Here is a 25,435-nt window from a genome sequence, read left to right as displayed (position 1 = left end):
CACAGTTATTTGGGTCATTTTTTTTAGGTTCTAGGGTCCAAAAATTTCTAATCCCTTTAGCAAAAAAAAAAAAAAAAAAGTACATTGCCACTCAAAACCACAAATATCTCAAATATTTAAGTTTATGAAACTAATAATTCATATTAGAAATACTTTCTCCTGGAGCTTTAACGCCATACTCAAATCATTCCTCTTGAAATTATATGTAGAAATTTAGTGATAGGATAAAAAAATAATAAAGTCCTCTTTTAATAAGAGAACGACAAGAAGTTTCATAATGTGCACAGTGTTACCTTGGTAAGAGTTCATTATTAAAAATACATTGCTGCCTTCTATACAACTAAAATCATATACTATGCTGAAAGGAAAATAAATGTAGAACGATTTTGTTTAGTAAACATTGATAAAGCAAGAATTTTTTTATTTTATGAGATTATTATTTAAGCCCGTGTACTAAGCTTGGCTTGATGACTCTTTGCTGCTACTGAATTTAAAGAGAAAGTGCCAAACACACCAAAAAGAAAAGAAATAATCTATGGTTTTCCTACCCAATCTATTTTCCCCAGATGTATAAATGGCTATTGATTGTATTCCCATCCTATGAAATGCAGATGCCAATGAAGCTATCCTTTCTGCCAAATGAAAAGGGCACACACCCTGCTTACAGTAGCAATAGACACGTATTCAGGGAACGAAGAAATAGCAAGGACACAGAGCTGATCTGTGCCTCCTTCTCCCTGTGCAATTTGACATGCTTATCTGTCTCACATCAGTAAAAGCGAGCGGACAATTTTAGGGACATTGTATCTCATGCAGACTGGAAAAGAAAAGTTGAACAACATGCATTCCTAAAAGTTGCCTGCACATGGTGCTAGGTTTCTGTCATGGAGAATTTAGGTACCATGTTTTTAAAGTTTCAGTAAGTCTCCCACCTGGAAGCATCAACAAAATTCACGATGCCTGCTTAGATTTTCTAAGCAACTTTTACGTATAGTCTCTGTTTCTTTAAAAGTCAGGAATTCTCTTAAGTGACATCATTCAAAGTTTTCATTTGAATAACAGACTTTCATTTAAAAATGTCACGCCTACTTAAAAATTACTTTTATTCTTGAATAGACTTTCATTTAAAAATGTCATTCCTACTTAAAATTTACTTTTATTCTTAAATAGCCACAGATTTTGGCTTTTAGTAAAACTAAAGCAGCTTCTGACAGTACTAGGGAAGAAGTCGACTCGACCCGTTAAACCATCAAGACAAACTTGATGCTTTTACTTTCTAAAATAAAAATTTATAAACATAATTTCCCCTCCAGCAAAGCAAATTTGGTTTCCTTTGAAGGAGGAAGACATATGACTGGTGGGACAGGAAAGAAGAATACTAATTGGATGATAGTGATAATCCCTCTTTTTGCTCTTAGTAGAAGGTAACAAATTTAAAAAGAGTTTGATCTTTATATCTTAGACACTTTCTGGTGTTTATTACAGGAGAATCAGCGTTCCTAGTATTGATAGGCTTTATACCTGTACAGGTCTGACCTATATTTGTACTACTAATGCAATAACTGCTTTCCAATCTTAATAATTTCTGCTGCTTGCTCATTATTAACAAAATAATAGGTTTTCCACCAGTAGCTTCAGCGTGTATTGCAAGTCTGTGTTTGGAAAGATGACAATGACAGGAAATATATTGAGATGTGATAACTAAAGGACACAAAAACTCAAGACAAAAAGATCCTCAGACCCTCAGCTGAAGTTTCAAAGAACTTCCTTGTTTTGAGAAGTGTGGAATAGTCTTAGAGGTTTTTGTTTGATCATAGCAATGAGGCTTAACAGGAAGCCAGGAGGCTGGTGTTGAAACTGCTAAATTCTCTTCAAAAAACTGTACCAATCCCCCCAGTGCTTTCCCAGGCAACAGCTCACACCTGACAATCACAAGAGACATTTCCCAGCTTGTTTTGGAAACTCACAAGGTAGCAAGTGGACTATAGCAACTATGAAAAGTATTAGAAAGCACAAGTCACCACGTAAACAATAAATAATTTTGCCAGTTTCCATTCACATCCATATATTGTATCTCTTTGGGATACCTTTTTGAGAAAAAATTTAAAGGATTAAATAGATAAATGAAAACTTACATGAACAAAAATAAAAGAGGGCAGGGCAGAAGTCAGGAACTAGATAATCAGTTTTCCCTGAGGCAGATTCCTAAAAAGCAAATACAAACTAGAAGACAGTGTGACAGAGAAGCTGTCAAGTGTACATGTATATGAGCGAGCGGAAGAGTGAAATTCACATACAGACACAAGCCACATGAACACAGAAGACATTAAACAATTAGGAAATTGACACAGGTTTAACTTGTAAATTTGCTTTATGTATTTTAGCTCTTTGTCCAAAATACTGGTCTGAGATCAGTATAAATACTGAGATTAATAAATTAAATAAATACTGAGATCTATAAATTTTTTTTGGCTTCCAGATCCCATTTTTAAGAAGTTTTAGTTAGTGTCCTACACAAGCAAGCGGATTTACTCACTCTGTGGCAATTCTGAGAAGAGCTCATTGTTCTTAATAAATACACCTAATTTTCTCCATCAGGAGAGAAAACAGAGCTCTGATGGAGTCAAAGAGAGGAGGGGGGAAAATTCTGTTCACTGGAATCTACCTGGAGAATGAGTGTACCAGGTGTTTGATGGCTCTGGGTTACACAACATAACCCATATCAGCTACACGATCTTTATGACCAAACGTTTCTAAGAACAACTTTAACTATCATGACAGGAGTGTGCAAGAATGAGACTACCTGGGAGGTCCTGTTGTGGCACAGCCAAATTGAATCTGACTAGGAACCATGAGGTTGTGGGTTGGGACCATGAGGTTATGGGTTCGATCCCTGGCCTCGCTCAGTGGGTTAAGGATCTGGCGTTGCTGTGAGCTGTGGTGTAGTTTCGAGACGGGGCTTGAATTTGGTGTTGCTGTGGCTGTGGTGTAGGCTGGCAGCTACAGCTTCGATTAGACCCCTAACCTGGGAACCTCCATATGCTGCAGGTGCAGCCCTAAAAAGACTAAAGACAAAAAAAAAAAAAAAAAAAGGAATGAGTCTACCTGTAAAAATGATCATTTTTTAAATGTATCATAATTGTTCAATACAGTGAAAATTGATGGTTAATAGTTAAACGTTTACAGCTTAGACTTGAAAGTCTTCCAAGAAGATCTTCATCTAAAATTTTTTGGAAAAATATTTTCTATTTCCAAAGCATCGATTTGCAAATTGAGTAATCCTAGTACCAAACCTGCTAGACTTTTCCTTTTCTTTCTATAAGGATATGACAAATAGGAATGACTTTTTTCTTGTCATCGAGGATTCATTAACTTATGTTTTTTCTTACAAAAATATTCTGAATAGCTAGTATAGTCCTTACATTCAATACCTATATAGTCCATTCTATACTTAACAAACATCCAAATAAGTAAGTATACTTTAAATTTAGTCACTTTAAACCTTTACATAATTTCTTTCTCATCTACAAACTCGTTAGATTTTTGCAGCTTAGAAAATGTCTTATGTTTTGCTTACAATTAACAAAGCTTCACTCCAACTCAGTTGTTTCTTTAAATTGAAGTTATTCATTTGATGGGTTCCAAACTCCACAACAAATAGAAGATTCTGGAGATAAAGTGTATCCCATTGACTTGTCTTCATCCATGAAAACATGAAATATTTTACATTTACTTTTAATTGGACCTAATCAGCTCTGAGTATAATGTCTCTGCCTTAAATTTATATCTAGTGCAGATTTAGGTAAGGAAAAAAAAAATGGCTTTCAATGTTGAGCTCAGTTGCCTGGGTGCAAAATTCTCTGATTCTGATACTCAGGATACTGCATTTTTCTAATGTTAACTTACTGGGAGCTTATCAGGAAGGTACAAAATTCTGTCTATATGACACAGTTTAGGTTTCTTTTTATTACACTAGAATATTCAAAATGCACCCTTTAATTTGCAATATGTGCATCACTTCATATTTCTTCACTTCACTTCTGCCCTCACCCCTCATTCTCCTATTCATCCCACAAAACCAGAAATAAATATTTGATGGAGATTAATTTTACATCTAACAGTTCTAAGAGAGTCGTAGTAAAAAAATATTTCACTTAAAGGATCAAGCGACTCATTCCTAAAACTGTACATGAACGGGCTCACTCTGTTTAAAAAAAAAAAACAAAACACAAAAGCAAATTCAAATCAAGCTCCCTGTTTCTAAGAAGCAGGGGAACCATATATTACATCAGTTTGCTGGCTTTCAAGGTTAGTACTGAGCTGAGACCGTTCCCACTCTATGATACAAGTGGTAGATAAAGATGCTTTACGTCCATGGGCAGCTTGGTCTGGAGCTGTCAGCACAACTGGACCCAGCTGCCTAGTGATCCTTTAGGTTCGTCCAATTAATGACGGTTGCCTTTAGTTTACCTGAGACCTCATGAATACTCGCATCCCCCCCCCGCCCCAAAATAAAGCAACCTTACATATACCAAGATATCCCATTAGGTGGTCCCTTTTCCAGAAGTGTGTAGCAGGAATGAGCTTTAAAAAAAAATCTCATCATCATGTTTCGAAAAAGAAAAGATTGTCTTCCTTCAGGTTTACTGGATTGTCTGAAAAGTCTATATTCCAGGAAATAATAATTTTCTGCCTAAACTTTAAGAGTATAAATAGCCTGAGATCTCTTCCAAATACTAACTGTGGGAGAAACGAGGACACTCTACGAGCATGTGTTTAAATGGTCAGAAATCACCTGGAAATGTGAAGTAGATGATCATTTACTCTGGACCATGAGACTGTTGCTTAAACCCACTGCCTCTGAGCTGCTCTGGGGTGTAACCATACCGAGCTGCTGCCGGTTGTTTCATTTCCCACATTGTTGTGTATATGTTACTGTTTCGGTTTCATTTGTCAGCAAATGTCTGTTTACCCGGCTTCCTGTTATTAATTATGGGAAAGCGTTCTTCTTGAAGTGTATTACAGACGCTTTTAACTCTTGTCCAGACAAGGCAAGATACTGGAAGATACTGGTGATTCCTTTAATGTTTGTACAGAGCCGGAAACTCAGTTAAAATACATTGTTGCCTTGCATAGCTTATAACTTATCTCTTGGAGGGGAAGAAAAAAGAAGAAAGAAAGAAGGAAGGAAAGAAGGAAAGAAGGAAAGAAAGAAAGAAAGAAAGGAAGGAAGGAAGAGAGAGAGAGAGAGAGAGAAAGGAAGAAAGAAAGAAAGAAAGAAAGAAAGAAAGAAAGAAAGAAAGAAAGAAAGAAAGAAAGAAAGAAAGAAAAAGGAAGAAAGAAAGAAAAGGAAGAAAAGAAAAGAAAAAACAAATCACAGCATCTTCTATCCTCATCTCTAGACACAGAAATAACAGAATAGGATGCTTTCTTCATCGGCTGTAACAATTAATTAACGGATCACAGCAGGAATCCTTAACTCTAATCGCTCACAAAAGTGTTTCCAAGATCAGCTCAAATAGGAAAGAGCTGGAAGACAGTAAGATATGTTCTAACATAAGTGCCCCTATAAAGAGACAAAAGTACTGACCTGATTAGGCGTGTATTACAAAGCTTTTCCTATAGAAACGTCTGGCCAGCCCATCTAGCTCTCTGTCTTTGAAATAGGAGCAAGTACACTTGCAGGCATTCAAATCCTAAAGGAGCCAAAACATCTGGAAGTTTTAGAAGAAAAGTAAAAGACTTATGGGGGGGGGGGGAATCCAGATTTAAAAAATGCAGATGTTTAATTGGGCTGTCAGTTATGTTACAGGGACATAAGGGCAGAAATAACCAGAAGCCGCTGGTGGAAAATTTAAATAATTTCATGAGCCAGTGCCAAGCTAAAAGCAATGAAATCGGTAACGTAATAGGGACAGGGGCTTTCTCAACTGAGATCTGAAAAATGTTACCATGTGCAATTGTGTCAATTAGCCATTTCCAAAAAAAAAATCGTTTTCATTAAAGCACAATAAAAGTTCTTTGGACTTGTCTCTCTCTCTCTCTTTGGTCGTTAATTCCGGCAGTTACGCAGAGTTTGGCTTTCATCAATGACAAGCTCTCCACGCACCCGCCTCGCCCCCTTTCTGAGACCCCCTAATACTGCTGAGTGGCCAGAAATTACAGATGCAAGAAAAGCTGACAAATGACTGCCAGGCCCCTCCCCCAGAGCCTCGACAGTCAAAGCCCCTTACCAGAACATGCCTGAGAGCCGCGCGCCCAGAAACAAAGACACAAAGATTCCATTTTCTCGGGGAAAATAGACTTCATGTGTAAAACACCAGTGAGAAAAATTGAAAGCTGACACATATGTGCAATTTTCGAGAGGCAGGGCTGCATCTTTCAAGAAGATTGAAATTGCATTTGATTGCATCAAAACCTAACAAATGTTGTTGAACCTAAAAGTCTTTTCAGTCTGTAAAAAGGCATTCAGTGGCAAGATATTCTAATTTTTTTTAAGCACATGGTTAAAAAGGATAAAGAATCTTGAGCTCAGTAGAGGGATGTTGATTACATGCCACTGCTGCATAAAGAATTAACACTGGCTCACATCACAGGGTCTACAAAATGAAGGGGAAAGTTTAAAAAAAAAAAAAAAAAAAAAAAAACCTCTATTAAATCAAAGGGTTCAGAGAGATAATATTAAATCCTTATGAGTATGTTTTCTATAAAAAGAATCCCCTCCCAGCAGCCCCAGGGTATCATTACTGGAGAGGCAGTGAGTAGTTTATTAGAGATACAAACCATGGCATCTGAGCCTTGCCAAGCATGCAAGTTTTAGCCTGTGAGCCCGGGGCTTTTGGCTACCACCATCCCTCTGGCATCTAACAGTGAGAGCTGTCCGGTTGTGCTCCACAGGGCACCGGGTGGTGTGTAGGTGAAAAGGCTGGGGCTGGGAAACAAAGAAAGATCGTCATTTACTACAGAAGGGCACGCTTTTCTCCCTCCCTAAATTCGTATATGCCAGGATAACTTTGAGTGATGAAAAGAGAAATGTGTGGGAAAAAAAAAGAGGAAATCACGAAACAAATTAGGGAATTCATTTATAACATATATTCAAGTGATACTCTACATGTATTGTAAATAAATAGAAAGCGAGAGTTTGGAGATTTATAATAATCTTTTAATGCAAGGAAGGGGGATGTTTCCAGTTACCTTCTTAGATTTTTCCATGTGTCTTTGCATTGCTTTATTTTCACACACCATGCAAATCCCATTCAGGTGTGTATGAAAAAGGATGACGAGACCACCTTTCAAGGGGAGAATTCTGTAAGAAGGTTTCAATTGACCATTGACTCCAATATCCTGGGCTTTGATGGCTCCATTGAAACCTTTGCTGTCTCAAATCGGTTCTGCTTGTGTTCCCAGCCCAATGCATTCCATAATGCCCTGGTCTTCATAGATGGCTTCAGTGCTTGCCGGATACTTGGGGTGGGCTTAAAATACGTTGAAAAGCATGAGACTATGATCAGGTTAAAATGGAATTGAAGAGTAGCTGTCAGGGGCTACCGACCAAGACACTGCACTGGGAAAGTCTCATTACAAAAATTACATTTTTTAAAAAAATTGAGAACACGTTGCCTCTTCTGCCACTCCCTTTTAAGCTCCTGCTATTCTTAAATTTCCTTAATTAGTAGAACTAGCAGTGGGACAAGTGACTAAAAATTGACTTCATCATCCTATCAAAGATGGCTGAGAGGGAAACGAGACTATTAGATAAAGCCTCTGTCCATTAAAATGTTTCCCACAAACAGTTGTTTCCCACAAAAGTATTCATGTCGGGATAGGGTCTGGCTCTCCTTTCCAATATAATGATAATGCAGGATATTTATAACACGAGTTAATAAGATTGAGATTTTATTTGTGGTTTTTAACAACAAGGACTCCCCAGACCCACCTATTTGCAGTGAAAACGGAGGATGGTAGGTGGAGCACTTGTTTGGGAGTTTGGGAGCAGGACTTTTTATGTATATTCAGCCGCTCTAATTTTAGTGAGTGTGTGAGCCTCAGTTTTCCTAACCATCACAGGAGGAGTTTTGCCAAATAGAAAATTGTTTGGGAAAAGAAAATTGTTTGGCGATCAACCTCCAAAGACAGCATTGACTCCAAAGTGCTGGCATATCTGTGTGCACAAGTGGGTGGTGGTAGAGAATATTAAACTTCCCTTGAGTTTTTTTTTTATGTTTTTTTTGTTTTTTGTTTTTTTTTTTTTTGGTCTTTTTAGGGCCACACCCAAGGCATATGGAGGTTCCCAGGGTAGAGGTCCAATCGGAGCTGTAGCTGCCAGCCCACGCCACAGCCACAGCAGTGCAGGATCCGAGCCACATCTGGGACTTACACCACAGCTCACAGTAACGCCAGATCCTTAACCCACTGAGCGAGGCCTGGGACCGAACCCAAATCCTCATGGATGCTAGTCGGGTTCGTTCACTGCTAAGCCATGATGGGAACTCCTCCCTTGTGTTTTAAAACTTGACATTTCTCTGGAAGAAAAATCCAGTGTCATTAATAGAGATAGGAAGTCCCCAGTGAATGCAGTAAAATAAATCTGTCAAAAGCTAGGTAATCACCATACCTCAGACCAGCTGATGGGTTGGAGAAGTGGACGCTACAGAATGGTTCCACCTTCTGCAGTTGAAATCTGACACGCTGTGATTTTAAATTAAAGTCCATGTGACATATTGCTTTCTAGTAACTCTTTCTGCCCATGTTGGTCATTTTCCTGCTGAGGGGATGTGCACAGCATAGCTGAATGCACCCAAGTGAATCAGAGTAATGTCCAAAACTCCAGCCAGAATGGGAGTGTCGTTAAGCGTCCCGCTCCCTCCCCCACTGCCAAGCCCACGTTTCTGCCTGGGGAGGCTTGGGAACAGCAGGTGGGGGGACCCTTGGAAAGTTGTTCTACACGCTTCCTGGCAGTTTCAGGACAGGGCTCGATCACGGCTTCCTTGGTCTGGAGAACCTCAGCCCAGTGCCCAGAAGCACAGGAGAAAAGTATGGAAAGAAAACACATCGTTACCCAGAGAGAATATATCGATAGTTTTTTTTTTTTAATTTAATGTCATTGTATTAAAAGAAAACTTGGGTTCCTTCACAAACACTTTTTTAAAAAGGGCAATTCACAGACGAGATGATAATTGAAATGCTATGGGGCCAAATGTTGCTATTCAGAAATACGAAGAACCTCTCAACGAATACACAAGATTTATAATCCAAGATAGGGTTAAGGACAATATACAAATATGCAATGTACCGAGGAAGAAATGATGCCGATAAACCTGAACAAAAGTCTTTAAAATACAAGTGGGGGAGGCAAGAACTGGGAGACCAGCAATAACAGACACACGACTATATAAAATATGACTGTATAATATATGACTGTATAAAATACGACTGTATAAAAGAGATAATTAACAAGATCCTGCTGTCGAGCACAGGGAAATCTACTCAATAGTTTATGATAAACTCAATAGTTTATGATAACCTACATGGGGAAAAAAAGTGGATATACAGTGTATATATATGTCCGTATGTGTGACTGATTCACTTTGGTGTATACCTGAAATTAATGCAACATCACTGTGAGTCAAACAACAAAAAACAAATTAAAAAAAACAACAAGAGTTGACAGCAAAAGCAAAAGCAAAACCATAACAGAAATACATTCCTAAGGGGAGACTGTATCCTCAAACTTATCACGTCTCAACAGTGTCTCCTACGGTATTTCTTTTCAACAAAATGCCAGGATGCTCTGATTCAATAGGAAGAAGAAGGGGGAAAAAAACACATTAGCTTGCCTTCACTTAGCTTCATGGAAAGGGAGAGGACCACAGTACTTAATCCCCTTCAATGGTTCCTTTTTTTGAAAATTCAACTATTATTATAGACTAGAAGAATAAGGTAAGTATGGCACAGTATTATTTAGATAGATAAATTAGTCTCTAATGAAATTAGATGATAAAAATAAAGAAAGTATGTTTAACGGGTTTAGGAATGAAATCTAGATTTCTCTAGCAATTGTACTAATATGATGTAAGATTTTAAAACCTTTTTTTTTTTAACCCATGGGAAATACATCCAAAGGAAAATTAATCCTTATAATTAATTAGCACAGTAGAGGTAGGTCAGATGATTTGTTTTATCTTTTCAGAGGTCTCTGGTTGTTCTTCTGTTGTTGGGGGGGAGCCCCAGGCAGTGTTGTTTTTTTTTTTTTTTTTTTTTTGGCTAAAATAGTAGCCCTGGAAGAGGGAAAATTTAGGATATGCACTAGGAAATGGTAGATGTCTATGGATTGTTGGCAAACATTTCTGTAAGAGGATAAAAGTGGGATTTTGGCTCATTGGCCTAGCACGGCTTGTGTTTCACATAATATCATTGTTTTTGTATAGGGATCTTGGACAAATGATCCCTTGGACAAATCCATGAAGGAAACTGAAGGCACGTGGAGCTACATCTTCAATGACAGTCCTGAAAAAAAAATCAAAGCAAGATGCTCTGTCTCCAAAGACATCTATTCCAAAGAGTACAGCTCTACCCCCAAATGGGGACAGGATGCAGGTACCTCGTTTTGTGTAGTTCTTTTGAAATGCTTTGTTCTTTCTATCACAGAACACTTCTTCTTTCTTGACTCCCATCTCCCTCCTTCTTCCTTTTCTTCCTCGCGTTCACATATGTCTTTCATACTTGACGTCGTTTACTGTCCTTTCATCAGATCTATGCCACATCACTTAGGCAAACACCTAAATACACATTAGAGCAGCCTGGGAGCCAAGAGACGCTTTGACCGTCTCATCAGGGCAGTTATAATAAGCATCTTGGTGTCACCGAAGGAAGACGCTGCACTCAAATAATAGCCTTCGTCGTCGTTACTCTTTTTAAATAGGAAAGTAAACCTAGAAGCCGTTTGAAGGACCCAACCAAACAACACACGTGTGAACAGGGATCTGTGAGCCTTTTGGAAACAAAAATATATCCTCACGTCAGATGGGTGAAGAATCTTAGCAGGTTTTAGAGAAAGACCTCCAGGCAAATGATGGCTTTTAAGAAGACACATGACAGTCTCAATTATGAGAATCAGGACTGTGCGTGCTCTGTGCCATTTTATGTTTCCAGCAGGATTTTTTTTTTTCTCATCCAGAGTTTGCAGGGGTGTCTACTGTTATCTGTGTGTGAAGCATATCGAAGCGGTCCCCCAAAGCTACACTTGTTTAAAAGAAAAAAAAAAAAAAAAACAGCGTTGTCAAGTGGTCAGACAGACTGGAACTAGAGGATTATAGGTAAGAGGGATAAAATGAAGGGTTGAAAGCTATAATTTCTATTTCTGTGGTGGCAATGGAATCAGCTGTTGGAGTCAGGCCGTTTAAAGATACAGCTCCTGAAGCAGCGTCTGGGAAGAGGGCACTTTGGGGTGTGCCAGGGACTCAGGCGTCCCGCGGTGTAGACGCACTACATAGCTGGGATTATTCCCAGGGTCCCTTTCCTGGTTGTCTCCGCTCTCACATCCCACACCATTTGATTCCATCCCTATCTTTGATGATTCCATATTGTACGTTCCTTCCTCCCATTTTTTTTTTTTTTTTAAACACAAGCTGCTTGGCCTCTGATCACAGTTCCTTGCTGGGGGCTCCCAGGCGACCAAGAGCAGGTTGTAAAGGAGACGCTGCCTCTCAGAGATCTTCCTCACTCCACCTTGCTCTTTTTTTTGAACGTGCCACGGCTGCGGATTTTCAGAAAAAGTCCCTCTCCTGGAATAGTTTTAAAGAACACGGATGCACATATGCGCGTCAGGCCACCAAACATGTAGATGGCGTGATGTCATGAATAAAGTATAATAGGAACAGGATCGCCAATAAAATGATAAGAGACATAAGTGCCTATCTAGTGTAATAGTAGCCATTCTAATTCTGGGTGTTTCGGTTCATAATTTGGCCTTCTCGTTACATTTTCATTGGAATTAAAAAGTCATAGAGCTGATAGACATCATAGAGGTTTTGTAATAGCACTCTCAAACTGAAATCAAGAAAAGGAAGCCCTCCAAAACTAATCTCTTCTAGGTCATTCTGTGTGTCTGTAAGTGCCCGCTGGTTTAATTTTAGCTTGGCATACTTTCAGACAAAGAAAATAATTTCCCAGAAACTAGTTAGAAATGTTTGAGAAGAGATAGATAGCATCATTCAATATATATGTAGTAAAATATAACTATCATTCAAGAGGTGATAATATATAATGGAATTGCCTAGGGGAGTTCCTGTCGTGGCTCAGCAGTTAACGAATCTGACTAGGAACCATGAGGTTGAGGGTTCGATCCCTGGCCTCACTCAGTGGGTTAAGGATCTGGTGTTGCCATGAGCTGTGGTGTAGGTCGCAGATGCAGCTGGGATCTGGCGTTGCTGTGGCTCTGGCGTGGGTTGGCAGCAACAGCTCCGATTAGACCCTTAGCCTGGGAACCTCCATATGCCACGGGGGGGCCCTAGAAAAGGCAAAAAGACAAAAAAAAAAAAAGAAAAAAAGAAATTGCCTAGAGATATTATTCATATCACAAAACTTCCTTTAATCATTGCATAAAGTGTGTAACCTAGACCAAATTCTATACATGAGTGAATATTATTTTTTGCATACAAGGGCAACCCCCTTTTTGACTTTTTTGGTATCCCAATTATATATCACTCATAGTTCTATAGTTTTAAGCAGAACAAAAAAAGATTTCCCAGAAGAAAAGAAGGTAAATTGCCAAAAGCATGTTGGAAACTCAGAAATTTTTTTTCCATTACTAACATTGTGTTCTTAAAAAAAGAAATAAGAGGAGTTCCCATTGTGGCTCAGTGGTTAACTAATCTGACTAGGAACTGTGAGGTTGCAGGTTCGATCCCTGGCCTTGCTCAGTGGGTCAAGGATCCGGTGTTGCCGTGAGCTGTGGTGTAGTTTGCAGACACGGCTCGGATCCTGCATTGCTATGGCTCTGGTGTAGGTTGGTGGCTACAGCTCTGATTGGACCCCTAGCCTGGGAACCTCCATATGCCATGGGAGCGGCCCAAGAAATGGCAAAAAGGCAAAAAAAAAAAAAAAAAAAAAAAAAAGAAATAAGAAAAATCTTTGGAGTTCCCTTGTGGCTCAGAGGGTTAAGGATTGCATGTTGTCACTGCTATGGCTCAGGTTGCTGCTGTGGTATGAATCTGATCCCTGGCCCTGGGATTTCTGTAAGCTGTGGGTGCAGCCAAAAGAAAATCTGTTATCTTCCACTTATGAGTACTCTCATAAGAACTGGCAGAAGAGGGGATGGGAGGGACTCCGTGGCAGATAAACAGCTAGATCTCATTATTAAAGCCAATCAGTGGGATTAAGGAGAAAATAGAATTTTCTTTTGAAGACGTGGGAGACAACGTTTTTAAAGAAATGCAAGATATTATACACACCCAAAAATAGGTTTACAAAACAAAGTTTTTAGGTTTTTAATGATACCTCTAAACTGGCTTTCTAGTTTTTCCAGGATATCAAACAACTCAAAAAAGAAATTTGCTCAGATTAATATTTGAAACATCACATGGAAATGTGTGTGGTGATGTTGGTGAACATGAGAGTTTTTATAAATTAAACATGCAAAAGCTCTGATCTCCCAAAAGCCTGACACATTTCCTTAAGGTTAAAAATGCAAGTCTTAGGTATGTCTTAGAGGCGGATGAACTTTTTTAGTTCTAAGTACATTTTGATGAAAATATTTCAAATATGGCCATCTCCTCAGTTAACAGTGAGTGTTTTGATGAAACAGTGAAAATCAGGTAGTTCTCGGTTCCTAGAATTGAACGCTGGCTGCTGCTTCCAGACATACATGTCAATCCCAAACATTGAGGACACATCTAAGTAAAATAGACGTTTTTAAAAAGAATTGAACAGCAATTTTGTGATCATCTTTTCTGTTACATTTGGATATAATTTTAAGGAACTCCAAATTCAGTTAAATAGCATCATGATCTGAAGTGTCTTTATTATCGCCATATTTTAAATAATAGAATAGAAAACACAGAGCCGTGTGGTATTAGGAATGTAGGTTTAGGGGGAAATGTTATTCCTTGAGTGAAAAAAAAAAAAAGTGAGAGGAGTCAGCCCTCATGGGGTTGGACAGGATTATTTGTCCTGGTACTTCTGTAGACCCGTCTGTGACGATGAAGTTTGGTCATTTGGGTCTTAATGCTATGTGAAGGGATCCATGGCTTAAGTCGGAGTTTGCAGGTGTGTGGTACATGTACTCTTAATAAAGATATCTGTGATCAAACACTGCGAGTTAATTAGGCTTCACGTTGAACTGCCTCTCCTGGGATCTTCAGGGACAGGGGTATGCAGCTGTGTGTCACCTGCCTGCTTTCTACAGATATTGCCCAAGGATGTACCACCATGAAAATGCAAATCAGATTGCACAGAAATACACTATCCCCACTCTGCTCTTTACATTTCCAGATAAATTCTATGCACACAGCAACGTTTGTCCGCTGTTAAATTTCACCTTGTGCAATTCTACTAAATGTGGAATGGCACCATTAGCCAGGGGAGCCTAAGATCATCCTTTGGCTAACAAAGGAAAAAAATCAGTTTCATGCCTTCGAGAAAACACTTGCAGAGCTGTTGTAGGAGCTGCTAAAAGGACCGTGGAAAGATGTTTCCTCATTGAAAATATGGTTTGTTTAGAAACTGGGCTATGATTTAGCATTTCATCACCCTGATTGATAGGGTTCAATCATAAAGGGTATTGAGAAAGAGATGGAATGTAAAAAGAATCTAGTTAGAAGCATAAATGTATCGATATTGAAGTAACTGCTTGTTTCTTCAAGATGAAGTCTTATTTCAAGTAAATAACATTTTTCAGAAAAGGAAGTTGAGGAGCAGAGCTGAACATTCACACAAGGCAACATGCCACATAATTCCAAATGCCAGTGCAAAAATGTTAGCTCCTAAAAGGGGATTCCATGCTGGCCTGTAATAATTAACCATATTTTCTGCACTGGGAAGGAAAGCTCTCTTCAGGGCTTGAGGAATGGTGCAGAAGTGGAGATTTTGAGTATAAGAAAGGGAATTGAACTCCTGTTCCAGGCTTATGAAGCTATGATGGAAGGCTTTGGTTTCCCAAGTGGGTAATATGGAAATTATGGTAACTATGACCAACTTAATTGGACCAAATAGGACTTTATTTTCCTCTAAGCCAAGTTTTCCCAACAGAGGCACCACTGACTTTTTGGACCAGATAATCATAGGCATGGGAGATTTCTCATGCATTTTATACACACACACACACACACACACACACACACATATATATATATATGGCTGGGTCACTTTGCTGTATAGCAGAAAATGACAGAGCACTGTAAATCAACTATAATAAAAAATTTTTAAAGAAAGAAAGAAATGGGGAAAATGCCTACTGCAAAGTAAAAGTTTATTTTCCTATATCAGCACATGTAGCCATCCATATATATGTGTGTGTGTGTATATATATATACACACACACACATATATAATAATTATGACTGCACCTGTGCCATACAGAAGTTCCTGGGCCAGGGATGGAATTCAAGCTGCAGCTGTGACCTACACCACCGCTGCAGCAATGCCAGCTGGGCTGGGGATTGAACCCATGCCTCAGCAGTGACCCAAGTCACTGCAGTCAGATTCTTAATCCCCTGCACCTCAGCAGGAACTCCATTTTTTAGACTTTTCCTTGATCACTCTTTTTCCACTTGCCAGAAAAGAATGATCATTCTCCGCTCTTGATATTGCCCCTCCCAATTAAGCAATAGCTCTTGTCCTTCCATATATTTTTAGCTTAAATGCATTGTATTTGGTAAGGTCCTATTATATTAAGGATGTTGTTCAGCTACAGAACATCTATTAAAATGAATAAATTATTCAGGATTCAAAAAACTATTTTCAAAGTTAATCAGGACTTCACCTAATGCCACAGAGCCTGTGTACGGTACGACTCTAGGAGGTGAGATTGATCTAGGGAATGATGTCAATAAGACTCCTAGAATTGTGCAACCCTTAGTCAGACATAACAGGGCAGGTTCAGCAAGACAGGCAGAAAGTTCTCCAAAATTCTGTAGAATGGAAGAGACCTGCCTTAATAATTGCACATGGGATTTATGGCTATTTCGTGGATTGCTCTTAGCTCTGTCCACAAAAGCCATGAAAATCTTACTGTTTAGTTTCCGATGTGAGGGAAGTATGAAGTCCCTTACCTGCATGGGTGGTAGAATGAATCCAGAATTGGGCACTTTTCAGACGTGACCACAACCCTGCCATGTCTGTAGCTGAAATCAAGGCACCACCTGTCCTGTTCATTTATAAAAACATTAAATACATGTTCTACATTCTGACTTTAGACAAAAAAAGCAAGAAATTGTTAAATCGGATTTTTTTCAATTAATGTCAAGAATCTGTGAATAAAGACCAACTGGTTTTGCCAAGGGAATATGCCAAAATATGTAGTCTTTAAAATTCCCAGATAGAATGATTAGCCAACGGGGACCTGCCTTAGAGCACAGGGAATGCTACCCAATATTCTATGATCATCTATTTAGGAAAAGAATCTGAAATAGAATGGATGTGTGTACATGGATAACTCAGTCCCTTTGTTGTATGGCAGAAATTATCACAACTTTGTTAAATCAACTATACCTCAAGAAAACTGTAAAAAAAAAAAAAAAATAGCCAGATAGAAATAAGGCACTTTGATTCTGGCTTTGAAATAAAAGTTTGTAGATAACCTATTGATCATACACTGGGGGAAATAGAAAAAAAAAGTGCTTGGTTGAATACTGGAAAATCACTTTCTCCTACTAGGGCACTAAGAACTAAAGACAGGCCTGCATAGAGTTATTGAGTAATTAATCTGTGGCCTAACATTTTATTTTTCTTAATGCAATGGGCCAGCTATAGTTCCAGAACACTTAGGGTTAAATCTTGTTATTTTGTTCTTGGTCTTATAAGACCAACGTTAGCTGATAAAAGTCCATTAGCATTAGGGAAGCTGGGTGACCTCACCAATTCAGCTTCCAGAGGCTCCCTCTCTTTGTTTGCCACACATTTTAGAACTTCCGGCTCATCCTTTCACACAGAAGCAAGTGTACAAACCTCTGCACTTCCACACGGAGGCCTCCCCTCTGTGCTGTGTGTCTCCCCAGCCCCAACAGCAATGCCGCAGCCATGGTTTTCAATGCAGAGGCTGATCCGTGATAACAAAATTGTATCCTTGCCTTCCTGCAATTACTTCCCCATCCAAAGAGGCTTGACAGGAGGAGGCCCACTGCAGCAGGAGCAGCTGTGATGCCTGTCCTAGGGCAGGAAGTTAGCCACGTGTTCCAAAGAGCAACAATCGTTTCGCTGTTTGCTGGCAGCCTCAGAAGCTGGGGTCATGGAGAACAGTCTTCCTACCAACCACGTTTTGGAATCACACGCGAAAGTGTAACTGGTCACGATCGGAACCACGTCCAGGCGTCAGAAATCGTCTTTCCCTTAACGATGTGTAGATCAACACGCTGGGATCGAATTCCGATTGCAACCGTGTTAAACATAGAACCTTTGAGTGGAGACTTAACAGCGATGCTGTTCAGACTCACAGTATTCTCCATGGTTTATTTGATGACCTCGCTCCGCCACCGTTTCCTCAAGTAATAATCTAAAGGGTTGGAAGAAAATGGATTCATATAAGCTAGAAATTGATTCTCATGGTGTGGTGCGAACCCTCGCGTTCTGGGTTTGCTCACATAACATCCGCATTAACGGAGATGTTTCAGATGCTTATCAGTCTGCTAGAAATCAAGAGATCTCCCAAAGAGGTGCAGAATTATTAAATATCGGTTAAATGCAACTGTTATTTTGGCCTCACTGAATGCCTGAAGTGATTGTGTGTTTCTGAGCTGATACAATCTACCTATTGTCTATTTGCAATGCTTTCTTCTTTTTTTTTTTTTGTATAATAATTTTTACTTTTTTCCATTATAGTCGGTTGACAGTGTTCTGTCAGTTTTCCACTGTACAGCATGGTGACCCAGTTACACATACATGTATACATTTTTTTTCTCACATTATTATGCTCCAATAAGTGACCAGACATAGTTCCCGGTGCTACACAGCAGGATCTCATTGCTAATCCATTCCAAAGGCAATAGACAACCTAGAAGAAATGGACAACTTTTTAGAGAATTACAGTCTTCCAAAACTGAATCAAGAAGAAATAGATCAACTGAACGGACTGATCACTAGAAATGAATCTGAATATGTCATAAAAACACTCCCTACAAATCAAAGTCCAGGACCAGATGGCTTCACAGGCAAATTCTACCAAACACACAAAGAGGAACTTATACCCATCCTCCTTAAACTTTTTCAAAAGGTTGAAGAAGAAGGAACACTCCCAAAGACATTCTATGATGCCACCATCACCCTAATTCCAAAACCAGACAAAGATACCACCAAAAAAGAAAACTCTAAGCCAATATCTTTGGTGAATATGGACGCAAAAATTCTCAACAAAATTTTAGCCAACCAAATCCAACCATATATAAAAAACATCATACACCATGACCAGGCGGGATTTATCCCAGGTGCACAAGGATGGTTCAACATATGCAAATCAAGCAATGTCATACACCACATTAACAAAAGAAAAGCCAAAAAGAATCAAAAGGAGTGACTGCAGGATGGATTTACTGTGAATTTATCATTGAAATGGCTACAAATAATTATCACCTTCATTATAAGAGCATTAGTGCCTTTGATTCATCATATTAAGAATGACATGGATTTTAGTAACAGCCTACAATTACCTGATTAATCAAAATTATTACCAGTGATTTCCTTGAAACCAAACTGGTTTGTTGCAGAACAGATTGAGGATGGCTCTGATTCAGAGCAGAACTCTGCAAAAGTGCATGGCAGATGATTTGTATGTCATTTACACATTTTTCAATGTTTTTTTCTCTTTCTTAGATTTCCTCCAAAACATAGCAGTACTGCCTGTTGTACATTTTTATTGGTCTTTATCTCCAACTTAATATTGCTTTGTGCTGAGTTATTTCTTACAAAATTTTACACTCAGTGATGACATCAATTCTGTCTCTCACACATGAAATTTAAGAGTTGATTCTAAATAATTATTCTTGCCTTCTACGCTAGTGACTGTAATCTCTGATATTCCTTCTGGTTAGAAATGTTATGTGCTTATAATCATTTTTTCTGTGATACTGCTTGAGGTGTGCTGAAGAATTTTGTCCCTTTTGGAGTTCCTGTCCTGGCTCAGTGGAAACAAACCTGAGTAGTATCCATGAGGACGCAGGTTGATCCCTGGCCTCGCTCAGGTTAAGGATCCGGTGTTGCCATGAGCTGTGTGGTGTAGGTCGAAGACGTGGCTCGGGTCTGGCATTGGTGGCTACAGCTCCAATTCGACCCCTAGCTTGGGAACCTCCATATGCTGCAGGTGTGGCCCTAAAAAAACAACAACAACAAAATTTTGTCCCTTTTATTCAACTGTTCCTATGCTAACCAGAAGATACTGTGCCTGCTAGTATATTAATCCTCCAGTGTACGCTGAGTGTTTAAATAACCATAAAAACTATATTTGTTTGCAGAGTAATTGGTTTGTTTACCTTTCCTACTCTGGAAAATCTTGCTAAGCAATCTGCCTGGGGCTGATACTTGTAACCATTAGCAATTACGGATTCCAGAAAGATGTTGATATGAATTTTAAAGAAAAGAACTCCAAACCAGATACAAACTATTCAGTGTATTCTCTAGGATTGTTTTTTGTTGCCACCACATTTGCTTGCCTTTCTTATTATCTAAACTCTAATTCACCTTTCATCAGCATGCACTGAGTACCAGGACATTCTGTATCAAACTTGGGTTGTTCCTGGGCGTTCATAGACAGATGAATTATTTTCAGAATCCATAAAGCAGAATTATTTTTCTATGATGGCGTTTTTACACAGCATTTATGTTATGCAGAGGCTTGGGTAAAAATGCCAGTGATGCACTTTTTGTTGTCAAGGAATCCATCTGCACAAAAGAGGCTCGAGGCACCGTTCAGCAGGTGGAGACCTCATCCTCTGGCGCTTGTCTGATGAGCTCTGGGTGGGGGAGGTGTAAAGAAGGATGCCTGGGACATGTGCTCGGGGGTCGCCTTCGGGTCTTTACTCATAATATACTACAGGGGGTTAATGGCAGACTCTAGGAAACATTTCCGCAGAGACCTCTCCACTAGTCCCCACATGAGCTCAAGTAGCAAAAGAAGCCCCCATTTCTACTGAAGGCAAACCACTCTCAAATACTGAGCAGAAAATCTTTAAGGAAGAGCATAGTTATAGGCTGGGATTTTGATTTTGTTTGCTTGCTTATTGAAAAGTATTTTGTGGCTGTGCCCGGGATGTTTGAGTTGTTTTGCTCTGAGCACGATTTGGGCCAGAAATCGTGCCTTTTAAGTTTTTTTAACATTTTCCTTGTTTAACATTTTTCTTTAACTTTTTAAATAACTTGTATTTTTCCAAAGCATTCTTAATCAGCAAATCAACTCTAGAATTCAGTTGCACCAGGACAGAATAATATTTTTCAAGGCAGGAAAAAACGTAAAGAGACACTATTTATGCGTAAGATATTTTGCCTTTTAAGCTTTGCAAAGCTGAGTTTAGTAGTTTATTACCAAGATTTTCCCACCTGACAGCATGAATTGGACAGAATAGAAATGTTATTTTTGGCTCTTACATGTACTACTCTCAATCATCCTCAAAATTTCACCTAGAAGAGCAACTAGAAATCATGCTTTGATACACTGAGAATAGAGAGCTAGATACAAATTATATTTTTAATATTAGATTCAATTTTGGCAAAACTATTTCTAACTCAGTATCTCTTTTTTAAAAGATCAGTCCTCATTTATAAAATATAAATGCTTAAGACCTAAAGTTCACTTGACTCTAGAAATTATCATTGGTATACTGTGGTCCCAAAACAATATATGTTTTTGACATAAATGTAATCAGATCCTGTACAATGAGCCATCAGGACTGAGTGAAACTCACACTGATTGATTCCTTTTGTCTGGTTTCCCAAAGAGTAAGACATAATAAATCTATTGCTCACATTTTCAGTGTCACATATTCCCCTTAACATGTATCGTATACAATTTAAAGTTGCAATTTAAAGCCAAAAAACAATGCTAACATTTCACAAGCTTTTCAGTGATTTAGAAACTTGCTCAGGAGAGAATTTATTGTTTTGCCGATGATCATAGCATATATTTTACTGCAGATTATTAGCTGCTAACATTGCTCACAAAGATCAAACATGTGTGTTTATGTTCTGCTGAGGTTTACAAGCAAAATGTGTTCTTGGTCTTTAAGAAGAAAAATGTATAAAAGAAGAAAATTACAGTGTTTCCAATTCCTCAGATACAAATCCTACTAAACTGCCCATATGAAGACATTTGAGGTTAGAGTTTTGTCACTTTAAACCCAGATGTGTGTATTTTGGGTACATTTTTTTGAGCACTACATAATCATAAAGTAACTTAAAATAACAATGAAAGAGAATGAAGCTCTACTGATAAAATACACTTCACTTTTTATGTGGTGTTAACAAAATGGCTTAGATGGAAAATGAAATCTGTCTTAGCTTAAGACAGAAACACAAAGACAGTTCCCTTCTGGACAGCAGACTTTGGCACTGCAAGATCAAAGGAACAATTTTGTCTGCATTGTGACTATAGACCAAAAATTTTTACAGTATTCTTGTCTCCATGGTAGAGCTCATGTGCCTTTAATGGCATTTAAATTATAGCCCTTCTGTAGCCATGCAGTCAAAACACCACGTCATCTGATGAGACACCATATTATAATCTGTCAGGATGTCTTATTTAAAAATCTTTCCATACTGTATTTGTCCTCATTTTTCTCTTTTGCTAGAAAAATTGAGCAAATTGTCTTTTAAACTGGGTTTACCAGATGACCTGATCAAGTGGGACAAAAAAGCATGCTTTGGTTTATATTTTTTTAACATAATTAAATGAAGCCAATTTATAGATTTTTTTTCTCTTCCTTTTTTTCCTGCAATGCCCCTTGCAGTTTTGTTTGTTTGTTTTTAAGATTATCATCTTTCTTATATTTGACATAAAACATGGCATATTATAGACACATATGAAATGAAAATCAAGAATATTTGTCCATTAGAGAATTATAGCTGAAATATGTTTTTCTCAAAGCAAAGTGTTTTATATCAGTTTAACCTTACATATACGAGAGTGACCATTATATATAAATGAAAGGGACTCTTGTCTGAATTCTTTGGCAGCACGTAATGTGGTTAGTGTGTTTCAAATTTCACTCTAGAGACAAGCTTTAATTTGAATGTGTACTTTAATAGAACGTTATTATAATGAAAACAATAGAATTAGCACCTTACTTAGAATACTCCTGCAGATATAAAACTGAGATGTTACATTTTACAAGAAGTAGTGAGCTTTTTCTCAGATACAGATATAAGCAGGAACATGTAATCAGTGATCCTTCTTGCTTTCCAATACCATACATATTGATCAACAGTTTTTCTAGGTGTTTAAAAAAAGCACAACTTACTTTGCCTAGGAGCATATATTGAATTAGTGACTGATGGATAACTTTGCATTCGTACTTCAAAAATATAACATGGTTTCCTCCATCCTAATTCTTCTTACTTTTTTTTTTTTTTTAATTTAGAGAAGCCCTTTCAGTATTTCTTTTAGAATGGGTTTAGTATTGCTGTACTCTTTTAGCTTTTGTTTGTTGGACAAATTCTTTATTTCCCCTTCTATTCAGATCCTGCTGTGTAGCACTGGGAACTATGTCTGGTTACTTACGATGGAGCATGATCATGTGAGAAAAAGAATGTATACATGTGTGTGTAACTGGGTCACCAGGCCGTACAGTAGAAAAATGACAGAACGCTATACATCAGCTATAATGGAAAAAATAAAAATCATTATATTAAAAAAAAAAAAGATGTTTGTTAAGAACAAGTGATTTAATGTACCCAGGGGAGGCATTGTTTTTTAAAGTGACGGTCCTTTAGATAAGCTTCAACTTTCCACAAACATGTAGATACATGCTAAAATGTCTATCTGTTTGGGGAAAAGCCAACCACTACAAATAAAATGATTCTTCATCTTCCAAACAGGAGTTCCCTCGTGGCTTAGTGGGTTAAGGACCCGGCACTGTCAATGCAATGGCTTGGATTCAAGCCTTGGCTCAGGAACTTCTGCATGCTGTGGGTGTGGCCAAAAAAAGATCTTCCAAATAATTTTGACCAATTTATATTTGTAATATTTTGGGGTAGAAAATTATACCTTCTCTATGGTACCCATAGAGCAGGAATGAAAGGAATCACTAGACACATTGTAGGTTTGAAGAGCGAGGTTACTTTTACCACCTGGAAAATACCAGGATTCTTTCAAAGTATTTTACTTGCCTGAGGAACCACAGGTGATTTTTTGAGAAGAGGCACGATTTAATAAATCATTGTTTTTCATAGAATAAGAATTGGATGTCTCCACACTTAGTTGACACCTGACAAGAAATCATGGCACATATTTTACCATCAGCTAAAGGGGGCCCTTTAAGTTTTGAATATATAGTTTTCTTGTCTTGGGGCCAAACATATAAGGGCAAAAGAACAGAATAAATGAAAGATTCTCCATATATGTAAAACAGTTGTTTTTTTTTTTTTTAATATCTCCATCCTCCTCTGCCTTAAACCCCAGGATATGGCCTAGAATTATTTCTGGAAGCATATTATTTGATAACTATGAAAGATTCTATGCAATGTAATGAACACGTGTGAATCTGCTATCTGGTTTGAGAGCTAGAACAGGACCAAAATGATGTTTCTTCCCCATCTCCCCCACTTCCCCGGAAATTACTATTATCAAGGCTGCCATTGAAAGTTGGGCAAAGTGAGCACTTTATAAACTGAAGAGATGTCGACCCTAGATCTCCAGCTAGCCTCCTGTGGATTAAACCCCTTGCAATGTGCAGTAGGTAACCTACACAGATTTGTACAATGGCTCTGCCACTGTCATAGGCAGCTTTGGGATTATCTTTTCATTTGCATGATAATTGTGCTTCTTTTGAACTTTATGAAAATGATAACATTTGCTATACGGTGTTATTAGAACTAGATTTTTTTTCCACTCAAAATTATATTTCTAAGAGTCATATACATTGGTGCATATAGTTGTCTGTTTGTGTACTTGACAGTGGTGTAGTCGTCCATTGTGCATATCTGCTCAATTTCTTTTTCTTTTTCTTTTCTTTTTTTTTTTTTTTTTTTTTTGGTCTTTTTGCTATTTCTTTGGGCCGCTCCCGCGGCATATGGAGGTTCCCAGGCTAGGGGTCGAATCGGAGCTGTAGCTGCCAAGCCTACGCCAGAGCTACAGCAACGCGGGATCCGAGCCGCGTCTGCAACCTACACCACAGCTCACGGCAACACCGGATTGTTATCCCACTGAGCAAGGGCAGGGACCGAACCCGCAACCTCATGGTTCCTAGTCGGATTCGTTAACCACTGCGCCACGACGGGAACTCCTCAATTTATTTTTCTATTCTCTTCTTTGACATTGGGCTGTTATCTGCCTGGCAATTACACATGCTATTGCTGTAAATATCCTTGTATACATCTTTTGGTACACTCAGGCAAGAAATCCGCTAAGGTGTGTCCTAGAATAGGAATTTCTGAGTCTTAAGGTTTGCAGATGGATTAAGGACATGTATGTGAAGGGTAGTACTTAAAAGCTCGAAGAAGTGTGTACAAAGATTATAATATTGGGCTAGATAAAACTTTCTTTAAAAGACCCAAAAGTTTATAATACTTGCAGCATTTACAAGTTCTATCTGTGCATACATATCAGTTCCACAGATAAGTCACTATTTGGGTGGTTCTTAAAAATGCCTGGCTTGCTGAAATAATCAGTTAATCATGCTGTCCAAATCCATTAGCTTGGAAGAAGAAACACAGCCAGAAACACTTTTGGCTATCTTAACATGGATTAAATATATTTATTTTAAACTTAGGCGAGTTCCCAATGTGGCGCAGCAGAAAAAAATCAGACTAGGAACCATGAGGTTGTGGGTTTGATCCCTGGCCTCACTCAGTGGGTTAAAGATTCAGTGTTGCTGTGAGCTGTGGTGTAGGTCGCAAACGTGGCTCGGATCTGGCATTGCTGTGGCTGTGGTGTAGGCCAGCAGCTGTAGCTCTGATTTGACCCCTAGCCTGGGCACCTCCATATGCTGCTGGTGCAGCCAAAAAAAAAAAAAACTACTTAGGAAATAAAGATTAAAATTAGAGGATTCAGCCAAAGCAAAAATGATCGATTTTATTCCCC

General features: G+C 38.5%; 1 protein-coding gene across 10 annotated transcripts in view; it reads left to right on the top strand.

Moving 5' to 3' along the window:
* Window positions 1-25,435, top strand: part of LOC110255652 (uncharacterized) — a 93,431-nt gene that overhangs the window by 27,176 nt on the left and 40,820 nt on the right. For 6 of the 10 annotated variants that reach the window (XR_014818251.1, XR_014818252.1, XR_002336254.2 and 3 more), the window contains exon 2: window positions 10,428-10,596. Coding sequence is in view for 2 of the 10 variants with exons in the window: in XM_084980708.1 (XP_084836834.1) it covers window positions 10,428-10,596 (169 nt within the window). In the remaining 8 variants the exon portion in view is untranslated. Of the gene's footprint in view, window positions 1-10,427; window positions 10,597-11,176; window positions 13,120-25,435 lie in introns of those variants that run through there. The other 4 variants (XR_014818253.1, XR_014818254.1, XR_014818257.1 and 1 more) reach the window with 2 other exon arrangements.

Source organism: Sus scrofa, chromosome 10 (genome assembly GCF_054392235.1).
Source record: "Sus scrofa isolate SSC_HxYL_T2T_F1_AM1 chromosome 10, Sscrofa_HxYL_maternal_Yorkshire_Landrace_v2.0, whole genome shotgun sequence".
In the NCBI taxonomy this organism is placed as follows: domain Eukaryota; kingdom Metazoa; phylum Chordata; class Mammalia; order Artiodactyla; family Suidae; genus Sus; species Sus scrofa.
Note: the sequence above shows the minus strand (reverse complement) of the source record. Positions and strands in the feature narration are given on the sequence as shown.